The sequence below is a fragment of the Caloenas nicobarica genome, chromosome 11, assembly GCF_036013445.1.
Source record: "Caloenas nicobarica isolate bCalNic1 chromosome 11, bCalNic1.hap1, whole genome shotgun sequence".
Taxonomy (NCBI): Eukaryota; Metazoa; Chordata; class Aves; order Columbiformes; family Columbidae; genus Caloenas; species Caloenas nicobarica.
Window position 1 is genome coordinate 9,944,727 of NC_088255.1, and position 17,539 is coordinate 9,962,265.

Consider the following 17,539-nt stretch of genomic DNA (forward strand, 5'->3'; position numbering starts at 1 on the left):
ATTAGGTGTTAACAATGATGCTTTTGTTTTTTGTTTTGTTTTGGTTTTTTTTTCAGATGGAAACTAATTGTCATGATCTAGTGTCTGAGGCAGAGCACTTCAAAGTGAATTCCAAAGGGTTTTTCTGATTAAATGGATAAGGAAACTGAATTTCATAATGGGAAAAGGTGTCCCAAAATAGCCAGGCTGCAGTATCTTCTGAGACATTAAAAATGATTAGCACCATATCTATCAGAGCCAATCTCTTAAGTCTCTCCAGAGTACAAGTCAGTGTAACCTATATATAGGATGTGTTCTTTCTGCCTAAAAGATTAGGAATTCTTCTAGAGGGTCAGAGCTTAGCAAAAGTTTTTTAACATATTTAGTTTAACATCTGAAATGTTCAAAGCAATTTTCTAGTACTGGATAGATTTGGGGCATGCTGTGGATTGGTTACAAGGAATGTATGGAATTTTACACACAGTCTTTTTTTTTTTATTTGTAATTGATCATCTTGCATTCACAAATAATTTCCAAGAGCAAAAGTAAACTGGGACACCTGAAAGTGCTTTGCAAGTTGTTTGCTACTCTGGAAGTTATTAGATTTAAATTATGCTCTAACATGGAACAAACAATGTTCTTCCTGTTCTTTGCCAGGTATAGGACCTGGGCAGGTAAGTATTGAAGCCAAAGAAACAAACAGTTTAAGACAAACTCACAAAAAATGTTTCTTTAGTACATCTTGCAGCTACTAGTTGGTGCACAAGGGCAGGACTAGGAAGCACCAGATTTCTTTCTTCTTGTTGTTTGAAAAATGTAAGTGATCATTTGGCAGACAGTAGGCAAGTGTGTGTGTGAGATCAGTCAAACCACAATCCCTTTATGGGGCCATTTTAATTGTAGTGACTGCTGGCTTAGATTATTTTGTATATGGTGCGTAGTTTCTTGTGACCTGCAGTTCTTGTTTGAGAACTGATTTAGCACAGAGTGGCCGTGGAGCTGCCTGTGCATAGGTAATTATGATGCAACTTCAGAAAGCATTTATTTGATGTAATGAAAGAAATAAAACTTTTTATTGGAGAAAAAAAAGCTTCTGTGATATATTTTAATAACTCTTTAAAGAATAATCCTGCTTACAAGCTTTGGTAATTGAACACACAAGCACTTGTAATTATGCAATCAAACTATAATATGTCTGTTACAACACTCTGGCAAAACAAACTTGCCAATATACAGAAAATTCTGTTCTTTAAATCTGGGATCAAAGTCCGGAGAGCTCTGGCTCTTTACATATGGACAGCAAATGTCCTTCCACTTCAGTACCAGGTGGTACACTTCACCAGATAATGGCATAAACCAGTATTGTTTGATGGAACAAAGATTTGCTTGTTTTAATCAAATGTGACCTTAATTGCCATGCTCTGATTAGTTTTTATTATGGGTAAGCACAACCAAAGCAGGTTTCCTTTATATAAAAGGAAGATATAAGCATGAGCAAATACTAACAACAGACTTTCTCTTTTTTTTTTTTTTAAGAAATATGTGATATCGAGCTGTAACATTGGCTGCGCAAAGTCAGATAGTGTTTGTACGCTCTAACCAAGTGTGTTAAATGCGTGTGTTATTCTAGCAAACCTATTGACTGGGGGATCTTGCCTTTTCAGGACATATCTGAAGTCTGTGTAGTTCTGTGGAAGATAAAGCAGTGAAGTTTTTTGGGGTTTGGTGGTGGTTGGTTGTGGGTTTTTTTGTTTTGTTTTTTTTGTCTCAGTACTCTTGAAGCAGCCAGTGCAGAGACAGCAATGATTTTGCATTTCTACATCTGCAGATGTAAGGACTGCTAAGGTTCTTTGCAACACGAGATAAAGTTTAAGCAAGTGATGTCAGTAGGAGAAAGACTCTGGTCAGAAAAGCATGGATAGGACTTGAGTGTACAGCCTTAGAAGGGGGGTGTCCCTAGCAAGGGCTATCTAGATCTCAACACCTTTCAAGAAATTGAAATGTTTTATTCCAGTTTGCCTCCTTTGCTTCTTCCGTTCCCAGTTCCAAACTGAGATTGAGGGGTTTTGTTTTCGATAACACTGGTAGTTCAGGCTACAGGTAGACCAAGGAGCTGCAGCACCTTTCTACCTACCCAAACAAAATTGTTCAACTTCATATGCTAAGGAAATAGAGCCCAGGTGGCTTCTTCCTGCATGTGACACATTTGAGGTTTCTTCAGCAAGGCTGGGGTAGCAAAGGGATTACAAAATGAAGACCTGAGGCAGTACGGGGAAGGACAGCTGCTTGTCCTGAGCTTTACCACAGTGGCTGAGCTGTGAACTACTGGGAGCTGCAGTGAAGGGCTCCAGAAGGGAAGGGATGCAAATACAGCCCTTGGCTGCTGGGACGCTGACAAATCGTCTGGTGCTGAGCAGTTCCTTGCACGGGGTGGAAGAGCAAACCATTAGATGAAGGAAATGCAACGCTTGCTTCCAACACCGTGTTCTCAGGCAGGCAAACCTATGATACAAGAGTACAAACCAGTGTAAATGGTGATGAGGATGCTCATCAGTCTGGAGTAAGAATGTCTTTTGCACTTAGTTTTAGTTACTTCCAGATCAGCCCATGTGGCTTTGCTGAGCACCTTGGTGACATGTGGTGCCTTTTATAGAGAAGCTGGGCTATGTGCAGAGTGAAAGCCTAATCACTGCCCGCTATGTTCAGTGGTGTGTTCTAATTTTAACTTCACAATAGCCTTCAAATGAGAGAGAGAGAGTTTTTGAGAGCTGGATTTTTCACACTAGGTAGGAGAGCTGAACTCACTGTGCCCTACCTTTTGAGGTTCTGTGGTACTTTTTTAACCACCCTTAATTTGACTGTAGTCACGAGCAGAGAAAGGTATCATTCTAGTCAGTCTCTCGCATACAGTTACTTGCACATTCGATTTTGTACATATATGTGTAGCTGGGAAATCTGGTTCTCCCAACTTTCTTTTATCTCTTCCTTTGCTAAACTGCAGAGCAAGACAGGGAAATAATCAGCAGCGAGAGAATTAAACATAGCTCATAGAGAGATGTCAAACAGGCAGTGATTGTTTCTCCAACTAATGTGTTTCTCCAACTAATTTATTGCTTTTCCAAGAAATTTGCCACTAGTTTTACGATAAACTGCAGTGATTTTAAATTGTTTTGTAATAGAATAGATTACTGGAGAACAGTACATCAGATTTATCAGGTGATAAAGCATTTCAGTGATGTAATCCTGCTTCAGAGGCTGGGAGTTTTCAATTTAACTTGTTGTTGTTAGTAAATAACCTTTGCTCATTTGTTGCCTGGTGAAGGATATTTGTAATTAATAGGAAGAGCTTATGCAATTACTACTTTGTTTGGTTCACATGCTTCTTCAGTATATATTATCCCCGTATAATTGCTGAAACCATACAATAGTCTTATGGCTGGACAGTAAACCTTCCAATCCTAAATTAGCATGCTTCTCTTAGTTTATGAATGTTACTTTGGAGCTAATAGCAAATATTGCTGTTTTGTGTTTGCATTACAGTTTTTAATGGGAAATCCTGCTCAACAGCTCCATTGTTTTGTTTTGTCTTGTTCTCATGTAGCTTTTTTTAGGTCAGTTTTATTCTGGCTGGCTCTACCCTGGCTTCCCTTAGAATGAGAATAACAGGCGGTTTAATTGTGCTTGTTAGTGGCTTATCTTAGAGTGGGGCTCAGCACATCTATGTGCAAGTTTTGTGAAGACAGTTTCCAGAGACCTCGGAAGAGGAGTCAGGCTGTCCTGTGGAGGAGCCCCCTGGCTCGGAAATGAGCCGACGCTGCCTCTGGGTGTGTTTTCCCTTCAGTATTTGTAGAGTATTAAATGCAGTAGCAGGCCAAATTCTTTTTTGTGTAGCTCATATAAAATTTTGCAATAAATGTGAAGCTGCTGCAGTTTCAGTATGGTGAGCTTTTGCTATGAAGACTCGCAAATCAGTCAGACTCAGATACAGTCAGTAGCTCCTGTAGCACTAGCCTCAAATTCCATGGTTTTCTGACAGTCCTTGTGATTTATATTCATTGTTGCAGATACTGGTCTTGTGTTCATTTGTCTAGAATGTCACCTCTGGGTGAGAGAGAACTATTTCCCTTGATGCAGGGTAGGACAGGGAGGTAACCAGATGTAACCAAACTGGTGGTCACTTGAAAAGCTGGAGAGGAGTCATTCCTTGTGAAATCCCCTCTTTAGGAACCCACTCCCTAAGGAGAAATTATTCCTGGATTCAGGAGATACTACAGAAGTGAAATTTTTCTTTGGTGACTGCATTTATATTGGTCAAGGCCTTGTTCTTAAGGCTTTGCAGAAAGCACAGCACCCTTTGGATATCTACAGGATGAATGGCTTGCTGCTGGACAGGAGGAGACAAAATCACCTGCAGAATTTCTGTTTTAGCAGTTGTCTGTTTTTAAGCTATTATGGCACTTTTTAAATCGTGCTATTTTGTATCATTTACATACTCTGTAGGAATGAATTATTTTTTCCTAACTGCTAAACGCTGGGCTGATGATGTTCTTGTAACCTTTATTTATTGATAAAGGTAATGGTCTTAGCAGAAAATGCAGGGATGGCTCTTTTTTTCTTCCTGTATTCCACAAATTCTTCTGATAAGGTTTTGTCTAGAAATACAGACTTGATTTATACACTTTACTGACCAGTGAAGAAACAACAGCTTGTACCTTGAGTCAAGTGAAAAATTCTTTATTGGAGGATTGTATGTAAGAAAACATTTCTGTTGCATGCTGGTGTAACATATACAGAAATAGAAACACATGCAAATCTTACAACTTTGAGAGGATTCTCAGTGGCAATACTAACTTCTAGGCAAGGCTTGCCGGTTAACCGATTAAACAATTTACTTTCTTGATCCTATTTTGTCACTTCTGTAAGACAGATATTCACTCCTTCCTAAAAGTAGTTTCTTAATGCACATGGAATGTAGAAAGCATGTAAGAATATTTGGTATCAACAGTGGAAACATGAAGTATAGCAGTAGTCTCTAAACGTTAGATGAGCACAGTAGTAACTTTCACAGCTAAAAGGAATTAAGGGGGAGAATTGCTCACCTATGCAATAAATATGCATCAAAGCAAGCAAAAGAGTGTGTTTCCACGGAAGCCCAGCTTTCTTCTTGAAATATTAGGCCATTCTTTGGAGTGGAAATTGAACAAAAAGAGTGAAATAACCTTGTTAAATCAATTTTAGGGCCAATTTCAGAAGCACTTCGAATAAATCACATATGTTACACTGCAAATGTACACACAATTACCAAATTGTTGCTCGTTAAGTGCAGTGCTCTCTGCAGACCTCTTTAGCTGTCATCATCCCACATAGTAACCAATTTAGTGCCTAGTGATGGTACAGAATGTCTTGCTGCATGGTCACAAACTGGAGTTTTAGGATGGATTTTGGAAAGAGAATTAGCACCAAACACTGGGCATTACAGCCCTCATTGCAACTGGCCACCAAAGAGCATAACCAGATTTAGAAAAGTGGTAATTCTCTATGTTCCTTCTGGAGGCTCACGGGTTTCTGTGTGTTTGCTTCATAGCAGTGGAACTAATGGGAATCACAGATTCAGTACATGTGCAGGCCAGTGTGTGAAATTCCAGATCTCTTATTAGGAAATGTCTGAAACTACAGCAACTGATCTGTTCTCAAAGATCCTTCCTCTCTAATGATTGTCACTGCGCTTTTTACAATATATTATCAGGTGCTTTATAGAAACAAAGCATGAGGGGCTCATGGGCAGCAACTCAAATGGCAAATATTTGCAGCAGTGGGGAGTGAGAACAATTACTCTCACCTGTCTGCAAGTCTTTTGCAACATAATTATTTCAAGCTTTCTGGTTCAGACAGACAACAGCTGAAATTTATTTACTTTGAATATTTATGGCTGTTCCTTATCCGTCTCCCTATTACAGCTTTTTACCTTTACCCTGTAACTGGCAATTGTTCCTTGAATACTGATCAGCATCCTCTCCTCCCCAGAAAGGACCTTCATCAGGGACGGACAGAGTGAAGAAGGGTGGATCCTACATGTGCCATAAGGTAATGTGAAAAGGCCTGTGGTGTTTTCATATTGATCTTTCCTCTGGAAGTACCTGACTTGACAATGAAATGATCTTCTGACAGAGTTTCCTGGCAGCCTGGATGCTTGTTCAGGGGTTTCATGCAATTTAAGGGAGAGTAATACCTGATGGCCATAAGGAATTCTTTTTTGTTAGCTTGGAATTGAACCAAACAAACTGCTTTATGCCAGTATGGTGGTTTTTTTTTTTTTTTTTAGATGTAGAAGTTAAAATTGATGCACACTTCTAATGCTATTTTCATTATAGTGCTTGAGTAATACTTGTAAGAGTAGAAAGTATGGATGTGACTTTTTTTAGTTTTAGAATGACTCTCAGTCCAGAAAGGATAACAGGTCTTTTCAGAAAGATTGCTGGGAGATGAATGTTTCAGCTTAGTTGATAGCAGACTTGAAATTCTTTCTGAAAAGTCTGGATACCACCACAATGCAATAGCTGCTCATGACATAAATCATAGTTTAAACTCTGTTCATTAGTGCTGAAAAAAAATGCTCATTGTACATCTCCTTTTTCATTAAAGCTGTCCTGTTCTTTTTCCTTTCAAAGCCTGCAGCTGGCAAATCATTCTCATAACTAGATTAAATTCTCTACAGTGAGATCCCATTTTCTACACTGATTTCGTTCTTAGGTGAAATCCATGTCAGATGTTAATTAGCAGTTTTGATTAAATTAACACTGGAATAGACTCTTCTTCAGTGATGAATAATGTGACCCATTTTAAAGGCTTGTGAAGATTCTAGTCTATTCTAGTCTTTTTTGTAGGTGATAAAACTAGGCTGTGTATCAAGGCAAAAAACCCCACTGAATACTCTTAGTACAAGGGCTCTTTATTAGGTGCCTAAAAATCTATTTGGACTAATCTGTTCTACTAAAGCCTAAACTTCTCACCTTTTTACATGTATGCTTACCAGCTGTTTTTATTTTCAAAATAGTCCAGCTTCTAAATCCTATCGTGTGCTGTTGAAGGTGGGTTTCTGCAGTGTGGGAGCAGCAGCGTGTGCTGTCCTTAGACAGCAAAAGCTGCTGTCGGGCTCTGCGCTGGGAGAGGAGCCGCTGTTCCAGTCTCCTTAGGTGGAGATGCTGTTAACTGCGGGGGTGACCTGCTGCCTCAGGGGGATGGCGGTGCTGTGGTTCACAGGGCTGTTCTCTTGATAACGGAACCCATTTAAGTTGTCACCACTCATGGTTGTACAAATTCAATTGTTTGAGTAGCTGTGCCCAAATCCATGAAAGGTTTAAAGGAGAAAAACTGCTCTTTCCCTTGCCTGGTCCTCATACCTACTCAAAAAAAAAGGGGGGGGGCGGGCATGAGTAAAGAAAAAGTGTTTGCTTTTTAACTCAGCTGTTTGAGAAATCTGCTTCAGAGCCTGAGTACGTGCAGCTGAACCAGCCTGAATGGAAATGGTGTTCTTTTGTCAGAGGCCAGAAGCCTGTAGCTGGAGGACAGGAACAAAAAGCCCAAGCCAGATCTTTTGGGGCAGAACCTGGGTGGGTTGTACTGGAGTTGTTACATAAATGCACAGTTTGCTACCCCAGTGCTTCATTAGTGAAATTACCTGTGTGACTGTCTTCATTCTGCATCGTGATGGGTAACTGCTTCTGTAGGTTTCACTTAATGTAGCAAACCCATTAAACTTGTCAGTTCTGCAGCTTGGAAACCACCATTCCTAACATCAGGTAACTGAGAATCTGTAGCATCGTGAATAGTACAGTTTTTTCTTTTTTTCAAGGAGTTGGAGGCATATTGATGTGCACTGAGATGTGGCCAAATCTGTACAGCCAGGGAATGTACAAAACATGGTATAGACACTGGTCTATACCTTGCTGTAAGGATGTCTGAACTTGTCCTGTTTAGATTCATTTGGTTGTGTACAAGTTAACAGCCTCTCTTAAAATCACTTGTTTAAAGCATTGTGCAGCTGTACTTTCCCGAATCGTTTAAAATGGCATTTTTGATCTAAATTGGTCTATCACAGAGAGATCACATCCTACAAACACAAGACAAATAACACTGGGGATCAAAGCACAGGGGTATTTCCCACCAACACGCATCAGTGGCATCAAATGGCTCTATCTGATGGGTGTGAGGACAAGTCCTGTGAATTAATCTTGTGCTCCTTTCTCACGTAAAGAATTGAAATAGTAATGATGGTTCCTTCTCTCGTTTTCTGAGAGGCGGCTGCTGTGTGATTGCAGCCCATTCTGGAAGAGGACAGTGTTCAAAGTTGTCTGCCAGGAATATCTGAAATGCAGTTGAATCATTTTTGTCAGTGGCTTAATTTTAAATGTAAATGGTTTTTTTTAGTCACCAGTCCAGAATATATATCGCATATAAATATCCCTAAGCGTGCTAGCCAGAGGAATACCGGGAAGGAGTTTGTCTCCAGTTATTTCTTCTTGTTGCATCTCATTCAGTTAAATGTATTCTTGCCAGTGCCAGTACCTGTTTTCCAGTCATTCCTCTGTATCCTGATACACAGGTCAAGGCACTGAGCTGCGCTCTAGTGTTCTGAGCAGCAGCAGAAAGGTCATTTGAGCTTTTGCTCAGAGCAGGATACATTATTAGTTGACACATTATCAGACACTTTGCCATTGAAACTACTTTCTGTATCAGCTGCCAACTGATCTCTGCATACAGTGGGATTTCCCTTATTTCTAACACAGTGATTTTGATCTGTATCAGTACATTGATCTGTCCAACAGCGTTTGAAATGTTTTGCTATATTAATCTAACAAGCTCTTGCCTAAGGAAGCACAAGCTGTGATATGCTCTGAAGCTCACCTCTCCCCCTCTTGCTCTCCAGTCTTACTGCTACAGGTATCGCTGCGCAGCCCGTAGTCAAAACACTCCTGACAGCTCCGCTTCCAACCTGGGGTTCCGCTGCGCAGCAGACACCTTGCCGGAGCTGCCGTGACCCAGTGGGCTGTCGCACCGAGACACAGAGGGCTGAATTTCACCCAAGGAAGAACAGATGTGCCGAGTGTCACTTGCAGGTGACACAGAATAGAAAAACCTAGTGCTGAAACTTCCTGCTGAGGGGAAAAATCCAACACTACTCAACATTGTTTGAAGAACCTTCCCGTATTATTGTTTGGGGAACCTGGCCTGGACCTTTATCCTGACCAAACTTTCTGTTGGTTTTAGCAATATTCTGGATTTAATTTTAATTTTCATTCTGGATTGAACTAGCACAAAACTGAGCAGAAACATGCTGATTGTGTTTTAAAAGGTTAACAAATAGCTCTGTTAGAAAAGATCTTTCCTTAATAGTTGAATTTATATATAGTTTTAATTTCTACACTCAAATCCAATAAACAAGGACTTTATAGATTTCTAGACAGCTTTAAAAGAAATTTGAAGCAACTAAGAAATTTTAGACAGCTTAGAAGAAAATTGAAGGAGTTTAGAAGAGTTGAGGACTGAAAATGGCCAGCTATCCAGGCAGGCACTCTGTGGAGCTGTTGTGTGACATTCCTGGTGCAGTGAAAATCACATCCAGAAATGGGCGTGTTGTAGTGAGATACTTGCTTCTCTTTAAGTGCCTTCTGCAACTGAGGGATGATAATCCTCAGGGAGATGATTAGAAGTGATGTACATATTTGAATAAAATTTCTAGTGTTTATTTATGCTGAAGACTTTTATTGATAGAAAAACACTGGCAATTTCCTTTGAATTTCTCTTTGACACAGTGTAGGCTTATTTTGGGGACTTGAAAAGTGCAAAAGTGGCATCGTTAGGAACTGAAGCTAACAAATGACTTCACTTGAATAAAAAAATAATTAAAGTGAAAATATGGCAAATGTAACTGTGAGCCCTAAGGCCTAATAAGGTAAATTTTGAAACTGTTCTGTTAATAAATAAATAAAATTCCACTTAAAAGGAGAGGAATTTTAATAAGGAGGAAAGGCAAGAGGAATAATGAGAGCTACCTCATTTGGGGATCTCAATGTATTTTGGGCCTTCCACAGAGTGTTTTTTGCACCGTCCCTCGCTCTAGGACATGGTGTCTGGTCGTATTTCTGTGCCAGGCCATTGCTGGCTCCAAGCGGAGGCTGCAGAAGCTGTGGCCTGTGCTGTAAGCTGGGCACCAGCAGCGCTGTCCTCCGGGACAGGTCACTCCCTCCAACAAGCCTCCTGGTTGCTGCCTTGAAAACCGGGATTAAACTTGGCCATCCCATCAGCTGCTTTGAGACCCAACAGTGAAAAATGTGGTGGATTAACAAAAGATTTTGCAGTCATGCCAGTCTTGCCCAGCATTGTCTTTTCAGGAGTAAGTTGGGTTTGTTAATACAAATCCATCACTTGCCAGCTCCTTCTCCACTCTGTGTTTCACGTTGAAAAGAAGATGCTGGAGAACATCTGGGGAGCCCTTCACCAAACATCAGCCTCCATCAGGGGAAGAAGGTAATTCTAGCAAGAAAAAACTCCAACAATTCCAGAATACACCACTCTGACTTAGCACTCGTGTGATAAAAGCTGTGGTAAATGTTTTGTGTAATAAAGACTGCCTTACCAGCATTAAATGTCTAATTAAAATCTATGCATTAAAAACATCTCTTTTACTTAGAGTAATCAGGCAAGATTATATCTATCTTTCTGCCACAAGAAGGAATATACTTTATAAAAGATTTTGCCTAGAGCTGGTTTGTTTTTTAACCTGGAAAAGATCCTCAATAAAAATACACACATCATTCCATATCTTGGAAAGTTCTTGTGACTTTATTTAAATGAACAACTTCATGATGCCACACCATCAGTATGTCAGGCAATCTCATTGTGCTGTGGGTCTCATGTGGAGGGAAGTCTTCCTGGTCTTCTACAGAGATGGTGGAATGTGTCCCATTCATGCTGCTTTTGTTTGGGTAATGGTTACTGTATTTTGTTACAAGAGCTTTCATTAAGAAGCCTTGAATTAACCTGATTGGGTTTCAATGGGAAAGTAAATGTCTGAGCTTGAGTATTAAATACTGAAATATTGATAATCATTACTACACTTTGAGAGTAGAAAGGGGGGATTAGGTGCAGCTCAGTCTTTTGAGCCATTTGATTGAATTTATTGTGAAAGAGCACCACTGACCTGGGACTCTGTAAAACTGAAAGGAATCCAAAGAAATGCAGCAGGTGAAAACAAGGGCCTATTTTATTTTCCAGTCTGTTTTTAGCAGACCATTTGTTTTGGTAGGATTTTGCTGCATGCCCCCAGACAGCCGCAGTGCCACGGCAGAGCGGAGTGTAAAGCACAGGCTGGGTGGAGAGAGGCTGGTAACGATCACCATGATGGCGTCCAGCTCCATGACAAGGTGTTATTTCATGTTCTTGCAAGGCCTCTACCCTGGCTGGTGGTTCTCAGCAGTACAACATGCTCTCGTTCTGCACTGTGGAAGTTTGTTTGAACGAGGTAACCAATATTCCCTTGCTAGAGGCAGCACCAGCTGGCTGGGCTGGAATGGGTAGGACTGCAGAGAAAGGAGGCTCAGCTGTGTCTGCTTGTTTAAGCTGGCAATGGAAGGACTAGCTATTGCTAACGGTGTTTGGGGTTTTGTGTTTTGGCGTTATTTTTTTTCGAATCTACACTTCCTTAACTACTCAAAACCATGCCAAGTCCATATTAATAACAGGAAGCGAGCAAATGGTGCTGTCATCTTGAAAACTCATCTAATCTGGAGGAATAGGAATACAGATAGTATAAAACTAGTCCTGAAACTTTTTCCAGGAGGGAGAGGGGAGGTGGATCAGATCATCTGCTCCCAGCCCCCACTCCTGCAGGTTCATGGTGGCTAGTGCAATGCCCTGTGGGGGAGGAAACCACATAAGCCTCTGAACAGGACAAGAGACCTGGGAACAAAAGCTGTGCTCTGGTACCTCCTGCAGCCTGTGTTTTGTGTTACACACCTGGAGACCTTCCCTTAGTGGAAGCAGGCAGCCTGCACCAGGTCAGGAATACAGATAATGGCCACCCAGCTTGTAAACTACTCTTGACAAGCAGCTGAAATCCTTCAGAAGCTTTCTGTACTGACACAAGTGACACTTGATCATTATGGCAATCTTCATCTTAAACTGAAACCACAGCCATATGTAAATCTCAAGAGCAGCATGAAGGTGCACGTTCAAAGGGGCAGAAGCTAACACTGAAGCTTATCGAGGAAGTAAACACAAAGTAAGATTTTGGTTAGCAAACAGCAAAATAAGAGCAACACAATGTCCTTTCTCCCTCACCAGTCTCAGGTTAATCTTTTGGGTCCAAAGCAAAGTTGTCTTTTTTATTTAAAACAAAAAAAAGAGTTGCTGCTGTCCTGCAAGACAGCTGGTTCTGAGACACCATGCCACCTTGTGTAGGTATGTTTTTCCAAAGGTCACAAATACAGTTAAAGATCAAACTGTACAGAGCAAGTAACCCAGGGGTTTGTGCCACTGATGGCACACTGGTATGACTGGAAAAAGTAGCATTGTAGTTTATCTGTCATGTGTATCAAAGTTGGGGGAAGTTCAAAACAAGCCTGTTTGAGGCTTCTTCAATTTGTTGTAGAAAGGAAGTGAAGTAACATGCAGTTGCAGAACGTTCCCCACCCCCTGGCAAGCTCTCCCTTGTACATGAGACATTCAGACTAATCTTTCTGGACAAGTTTTTTACATCAATAATAAATAGTTACTTACATTTTGTGGAACAGAAAAATTTATAGCAAGTAATTTTAAATAAGTTATTTTAATGGTATTTAAGAAACCTAATGCCCTTCTTGCAAATGTCAACATTCCTTGGTCTCATCTTCTGTAATTTTCAGTGACACTTTTCTTTACTATCATGTCCTTTCTGTGTACCAATGTTCATTCTTTCTGAAAGTTACAAATTGAGAGATGTGCTTTATCATACAGAAAGCTGTCAGAAGAAAATAAGAAACCACCAGGCTTGGCTTAGTACCTCATTTGGGAACATCTTGAAGCTCCAGATCATACCATCCACCTTGAAAACAGCCTCTAGGATGTTGCATGAAGTTATTCTCAAAATCTTTCGTTCTAGCTGTTACTCTAAACCACGAGTGCTTCCTTGGTGGAATACATGATCAGGGTTTTATTAAACTACTGGAGAAAATGACATTTGTTGGCTGCTGACGGACTGAAATGCTACGGAGAGCTCCCTGAACAAGTGTCTGGCGAGGAAAAGAGGGAACTGTCCCAAGGTAAGAAGGAGGAACATGTGCGGCAACCACAGTAGCAAGGTTTTCTCAGTCCGTTATCTTCCTCTGAAGGTTTTTGTTCTCTGTTAGTTGTTGGTAAATTATGGAACCTTCCAGAATAATCATATGAAAGTTCCTCTCCAGCAGAAATATCAGTAGCTGCAAAAAGTGCCAGTTTAGGCACCATTGAGTCAACTCGAACTGGCACCATAAATAAATTTGGTTCACAAGAATGATTCAGGAATCTGCCTACGTTACCAATGTACGTAGGGTCAACAAACGTCTCCATTATCTCACCACCATGGAGGTGCTCCCTCACCGCTATAATATAGTTCGAATCCTTTGATGTCTGGGCCTGAATTCTTCTACGTGCCTCATTAAAGCCTAAAACTTCACCAGCATATTCACAAACAAATCTTCCTTTAGCTATGTGTTCCAGAGTGCGAAGCCCCCACCCTTTCTTCTCAGTCTTGAATACCTCAAGTCTGAATTGCAAACCCCTCTGGACAACCCTGTTTTGACAGGATTCACCGCAGCGGCACAAGGCGTTGCATTCGAAAACAGGCCTGGTGTACTCCTCTGTGTCTGTGGGCCTGAGGCACAACCTGCTGTAATTTTCACCACGGCAAAGACACGAGCACTCGTGAACCACACAGGAGCTGGTAAGACAAGAACATCCTGGAAAGGTGATCTCCGTAGGGTCAACGTCCCCGTCTGCTCCAGCCACACTGTCTGGGCTGTACTGTAAAGAGAATGAGAGTCAAATCCTTGTCACGTTCAATGCTTCTTTCCACAGAGTTTTCAGAAGTCCGTGTCTGGCAACGACTGATCTCTGAACCGAAGTCATAAAACAACTTTTTCCTGTATATTTCTAACTACAAGTCTGACTTTTCTAAAACATCTTAAAGAATGCAAATCAGATACTCCATATACACCAAAAAAGAATTGATAGTCTGCTAGTGACTGAATTTCTCAAAGTAGTTTACTAGCCAGAAAAAAAAGAAAAAAACCCATTCTTAGCAGGAAAAACATGTCAGTTAATTGTATGTAATTTACTAGATAAGATTTTTATTTATAGAAACAGCAAGGTATCTTAAAAGTAATTTTTTCCTCCTTCAAAACACTTGATAAGCTACTAATAAGGTTACTCTATATTTTAAGTCACAGAATTTCAAATGCCCATTTTTGTTAAAAATGAAAATAATTTATCTTCAAAATGTTGCATGCAAATTAGTTCCTGCTATTGTCAAGGTAGAACGTGAGATGGTATTTGCTTCACCCTAAATTCTGTCTGTGGGAATAGATGTGGTTCAGTTCAAGCAACCCAAGCTGAAAATCAGGTACTCAGAATTACACTAATGCCCCCAGCAGGTGAATGATTATAGAACCACGGACTGTTGATTTTCAAATTAAGCAAAGATTCTAAAGACAGCTACATATATATTTTTACTTTCTTCTCAGCATTCAGCTTGCAAAGCTTTATTTAGAAACCTGAAGTATGCATTACTGCTAAATATTACATTTCATAGCTTCTGCCTGGTCGCTTCTGGGAGCTGGGAAACACGCCATAACATTCATAACCAGCAGGTTTCTCAGGCATTTCACTTTATTCAAGGCCAAGTTTCCTAGTCCCTTATCTATTCCCATTTTCTCCCATTCACTGACTACGAGCTTTCCTGTTTCTGTTAAATACCGGCCACCATGCAATTTCGGAAGATTAGTGTCTATTTGGATTAGGTCTTTATTTTATTTTTTCCCCCTAGTTTTGCTAGGAGCTTCTTCATCCTGTTTCCTAAAGCCTCTCTAATTTCCCTGAACAAGCTCCTAGGCAATCAGTGTACTGCCGGGAACTGTGTTTGCAATGTACAATACAGAAAGCGCCGAAGCTGGACTGTGCCTAAGCGAGTAGGCCAGAAGCGAGGAGTTCTCAGTATCGCCCCGTGTTTCTCGGTGCCGGGTCTCCCGTGAGGCGCTCGGGCTGTGCGGAGGGAGCGCGGCCTCCGGCGCCAGCCCGGTTCCAGGCTGCGCTCACCGCCCTGCAGCGCCACGGCTCTGCCGCTCCTCCGCGGGGCCGGCACTGCGCGGGTCAACTCTACGGATCAAACGCTGTCCGCGTGTCGCTGAACGCACGGCCAAGAGTGACCGGGCCGGTGCGGAGGGGCCGGTAACGAGCCCACAACCCCCTGCGAGCGGCACCCCGGGACAGGGCCGCCAAACGGGCTCCCTGAGGCGCCGCAGGCCGCTTCGCCCTCCCTTCCTCCTCCGCCCCGGTCTCTCCCCCTTCCCGCTCCGGCCCCCGGGGCGGCCGCGGCCCCCGCCCCTACCTGAAAGGCCGGCGGGGCCTCCCCGGGCGGGCAGAGCGCCACCGGCAGCGGCTCCAGCCCGCCGCTCAGCTCCGCCATGGCCGCAGCCCCGCCCCCTGGCCCTGCGGGGATTGGCTCTCCGGGCCGAAGGCGCTCTCTGGTTGGGCAGAGGGCGTGATGCACGGCGTGCGGACGCGCAGGCGCTCTGGGCGCTTAGAGCCGCCTGGCGCTGGCCGCGGCCGCCATGTTGCTGCGCTCGGTGCCCGGCGAGGCTGGGGCGGTGCGGGGCTGTCCGTCCGCTCCTATCCGCTCCTATCCGCTCCGAGGGGCCAGGCGGCCGGGGCAGCTCCGCCTTGCCCCGTACCCGGGACATGAGGCTGCGCTGGGGCCTGCGGGAAGGCGGTGTGGCTGCCGCTGTGGGTGCCTCCCTGCGGCGGGGCTGCCCCTTCAGAGACCGGCGCCGCTTTGTGCCATGTGTGAAAGTACTTAAACCTGGGTGATTTTAAATGTTAACTGCAGACTGCGGAATTGTTTTAAGTCTTCATGCGACTCTAAATCCTGCATGATTTTGAAGGTATTAAAGGTATTGGAGTTGGTGTTCTTTTCTTTGTTTTTGGTGGTGTGGTTTTTTTGTTTATTTTGGTTTTTCTTCCTGTTTTACGCTTTTAAGTAACCTTGGCTGCTGTGTCGGGAGGTAGTTTAGTAAAATTAATTTTCTGGACGCAGGGAGATGGGGAGCCTTGGGACTAAGCTCTAGCTTGGTCTGGGAGGCATTGCTAATATTATAGATAACATTCTTCTAATTGTGACAAAATGCTTTCTGTGCACCATGATAAGAGCAGAGCAGTCGCAGCTGGTCTTGCCTTTTCTCTGTGAACAGCAAACAGCTGTGGCTGGGGAAAGGAGTCAGGAGTCAGCCGGGTGTTCTTCAGACGCTGGTGGTTCTGCTGAGCTGTTGTGGTTGCCCCTTGGGTCAGGTGTTTTGGGGCATCAGGTTGAAGCAGTTCTTACCATCGTTTCATCTGCTTTTCCGCCTCGTGCAAACCGTGTGGTCTCCTTGTGAAATCAATTATCCAGAAATGAGCTCCGCAGACTTAAGAGACAGAAATCCCTGGAGCACGCTCTGTGCCCCTCCAACAAGGTGTTGTTTGTGTCTCCCTTTCCCTGCAGTGGTTGCTGGTGTGACTTTTCTGTTTCGTTTTTCTGCAACATCTGAGAAATGGGAAGAGTCTTCACAAATTGGTTCCCCCTTCCTCCTGCCTGTGAAGAGGAGCCGAGTGACACCAGGAGAGAGGTACAGATGGGTTTGGATGGTGAAGTCAGTGTTTGTGGGGTGAACAGTTAATGGGGATAGTAGAGTTGATAGGGAGATAATGAATGGAGTTGTTTAGGATTGCACTCAGCATGTAAGAGAAAGGAAGGGGTGGAAGAGGAACTTCTGGAGGTCAGCGCCTCCCAGTATCTGGCCAGTTTAATTCTGGGGAAGACTCTGATCAGTTTAAACCTTGGGTCAGAGTATGTGGCTGTGAATGTAGAGGAGATGAGTGCTTCACAACTGAATGGAATGAAAACGATGGAAGACTTTAAATACGCACTGCCCGTCCCTCTTGGTGTGTCCGCCCAGGCAGCTGCTTCCACAGAAGCCTCTGAGCCCCTTCCTGGGGTTGATGCTTCCATCCCGTGAGCGCTTCTGTGGGGAAGGTGGTAGATCAGTTTCATGAGATAGATGCTGAAATGTTGAGCGAATACAGGTATTAAAATACGCTTTTGGTTTTGTAGTTTAGGGCTTTCTGTTATTACTGAATTGACCTTTAGAACAAGATGCACATAATTTGGCTGCTAATCCTTAGTGCCAGATGGAATTCTTTTCCACTTTAAGAGACAGAAGTAATAAGTCATTACACTGTAGTAAAAGAAACAGATTGCTTACATGTGTAGGAGATGGGGTTTTGGAAATTGGCA

At 42.6% G+C, this 17,539-nt stretch overlaps 2 protein-coding genes across 2 annotated transcripts in view; one reads left to right on the forward strand and one right to left on the reverse strand.

Moving 5' to 3' along the window:
- Nucleotides 1-10,764, forward strand: part of SUMF1 (sulfatase modifying factor 1) — a 37,406-nt gene extending 26,642 nt beyond the window's left edge. Inside the window, exons 8-9 of the mRNA XM_065642695.1 lie at nt 6,004-6,063; nt 8,906-10,764. Of these exons, the coding sequence (XP_065498767.1) occupies nt 6,004-6,063; nt 8,906-9,016 (171 nt within the window). The 3' untranslated portion in view covers nt 9,017-10,764. The remainder of the gene's footprint in view (nt 1-6,003; nt 6,064-8,905) is intronic.
- A 57-nt stretch (nt 10,765-10,821) lies between these two features.
- Nucleotides 10,822-15,688, reverse strand: LOC135993089 (histone-lysine N-methyltransferase SETMAR). Its single transcript, XM_065642696.1, has 2 exons — nt 15,599-15,688; nt 10,822-14,016 (listed from the first exon to the last, which is right to left on the reverse strand). Exons 1-2 carry the CDS (start codon nt 15,674-15,676, stop codon nt 13,222-13,224), a joined length of 873 nt encoding a protein of 290 aa, XP_065498768.1. The 5' UTR covers nt 15,677-15,688; the 3' UTR covers nt 10,822-13,221.
- Between the last annotated feature and the right edge of the window lie 1,851 nt (nt 15,689-17,539).

What these genes read in the sequence shown, in the direction of transcription:
- LOC135993089 (XM_065642696.1), bottom strand. Translation starts at nt 15,676, where the DNA reads ATGGCGGAGCTGAGCGGCGGGCTGGAGCCGCTGCCGGTGGCGCTCTGC. An exon ending in AGGCCCCGCCGGCCTTTCAG is followed by an intron (nt 14,017 to 15,598) that starts GTAGGGGCGGGG and finishes TTCTCTTTACAG; the next exon opens with TACAGCCCAGACAGTGTGGC.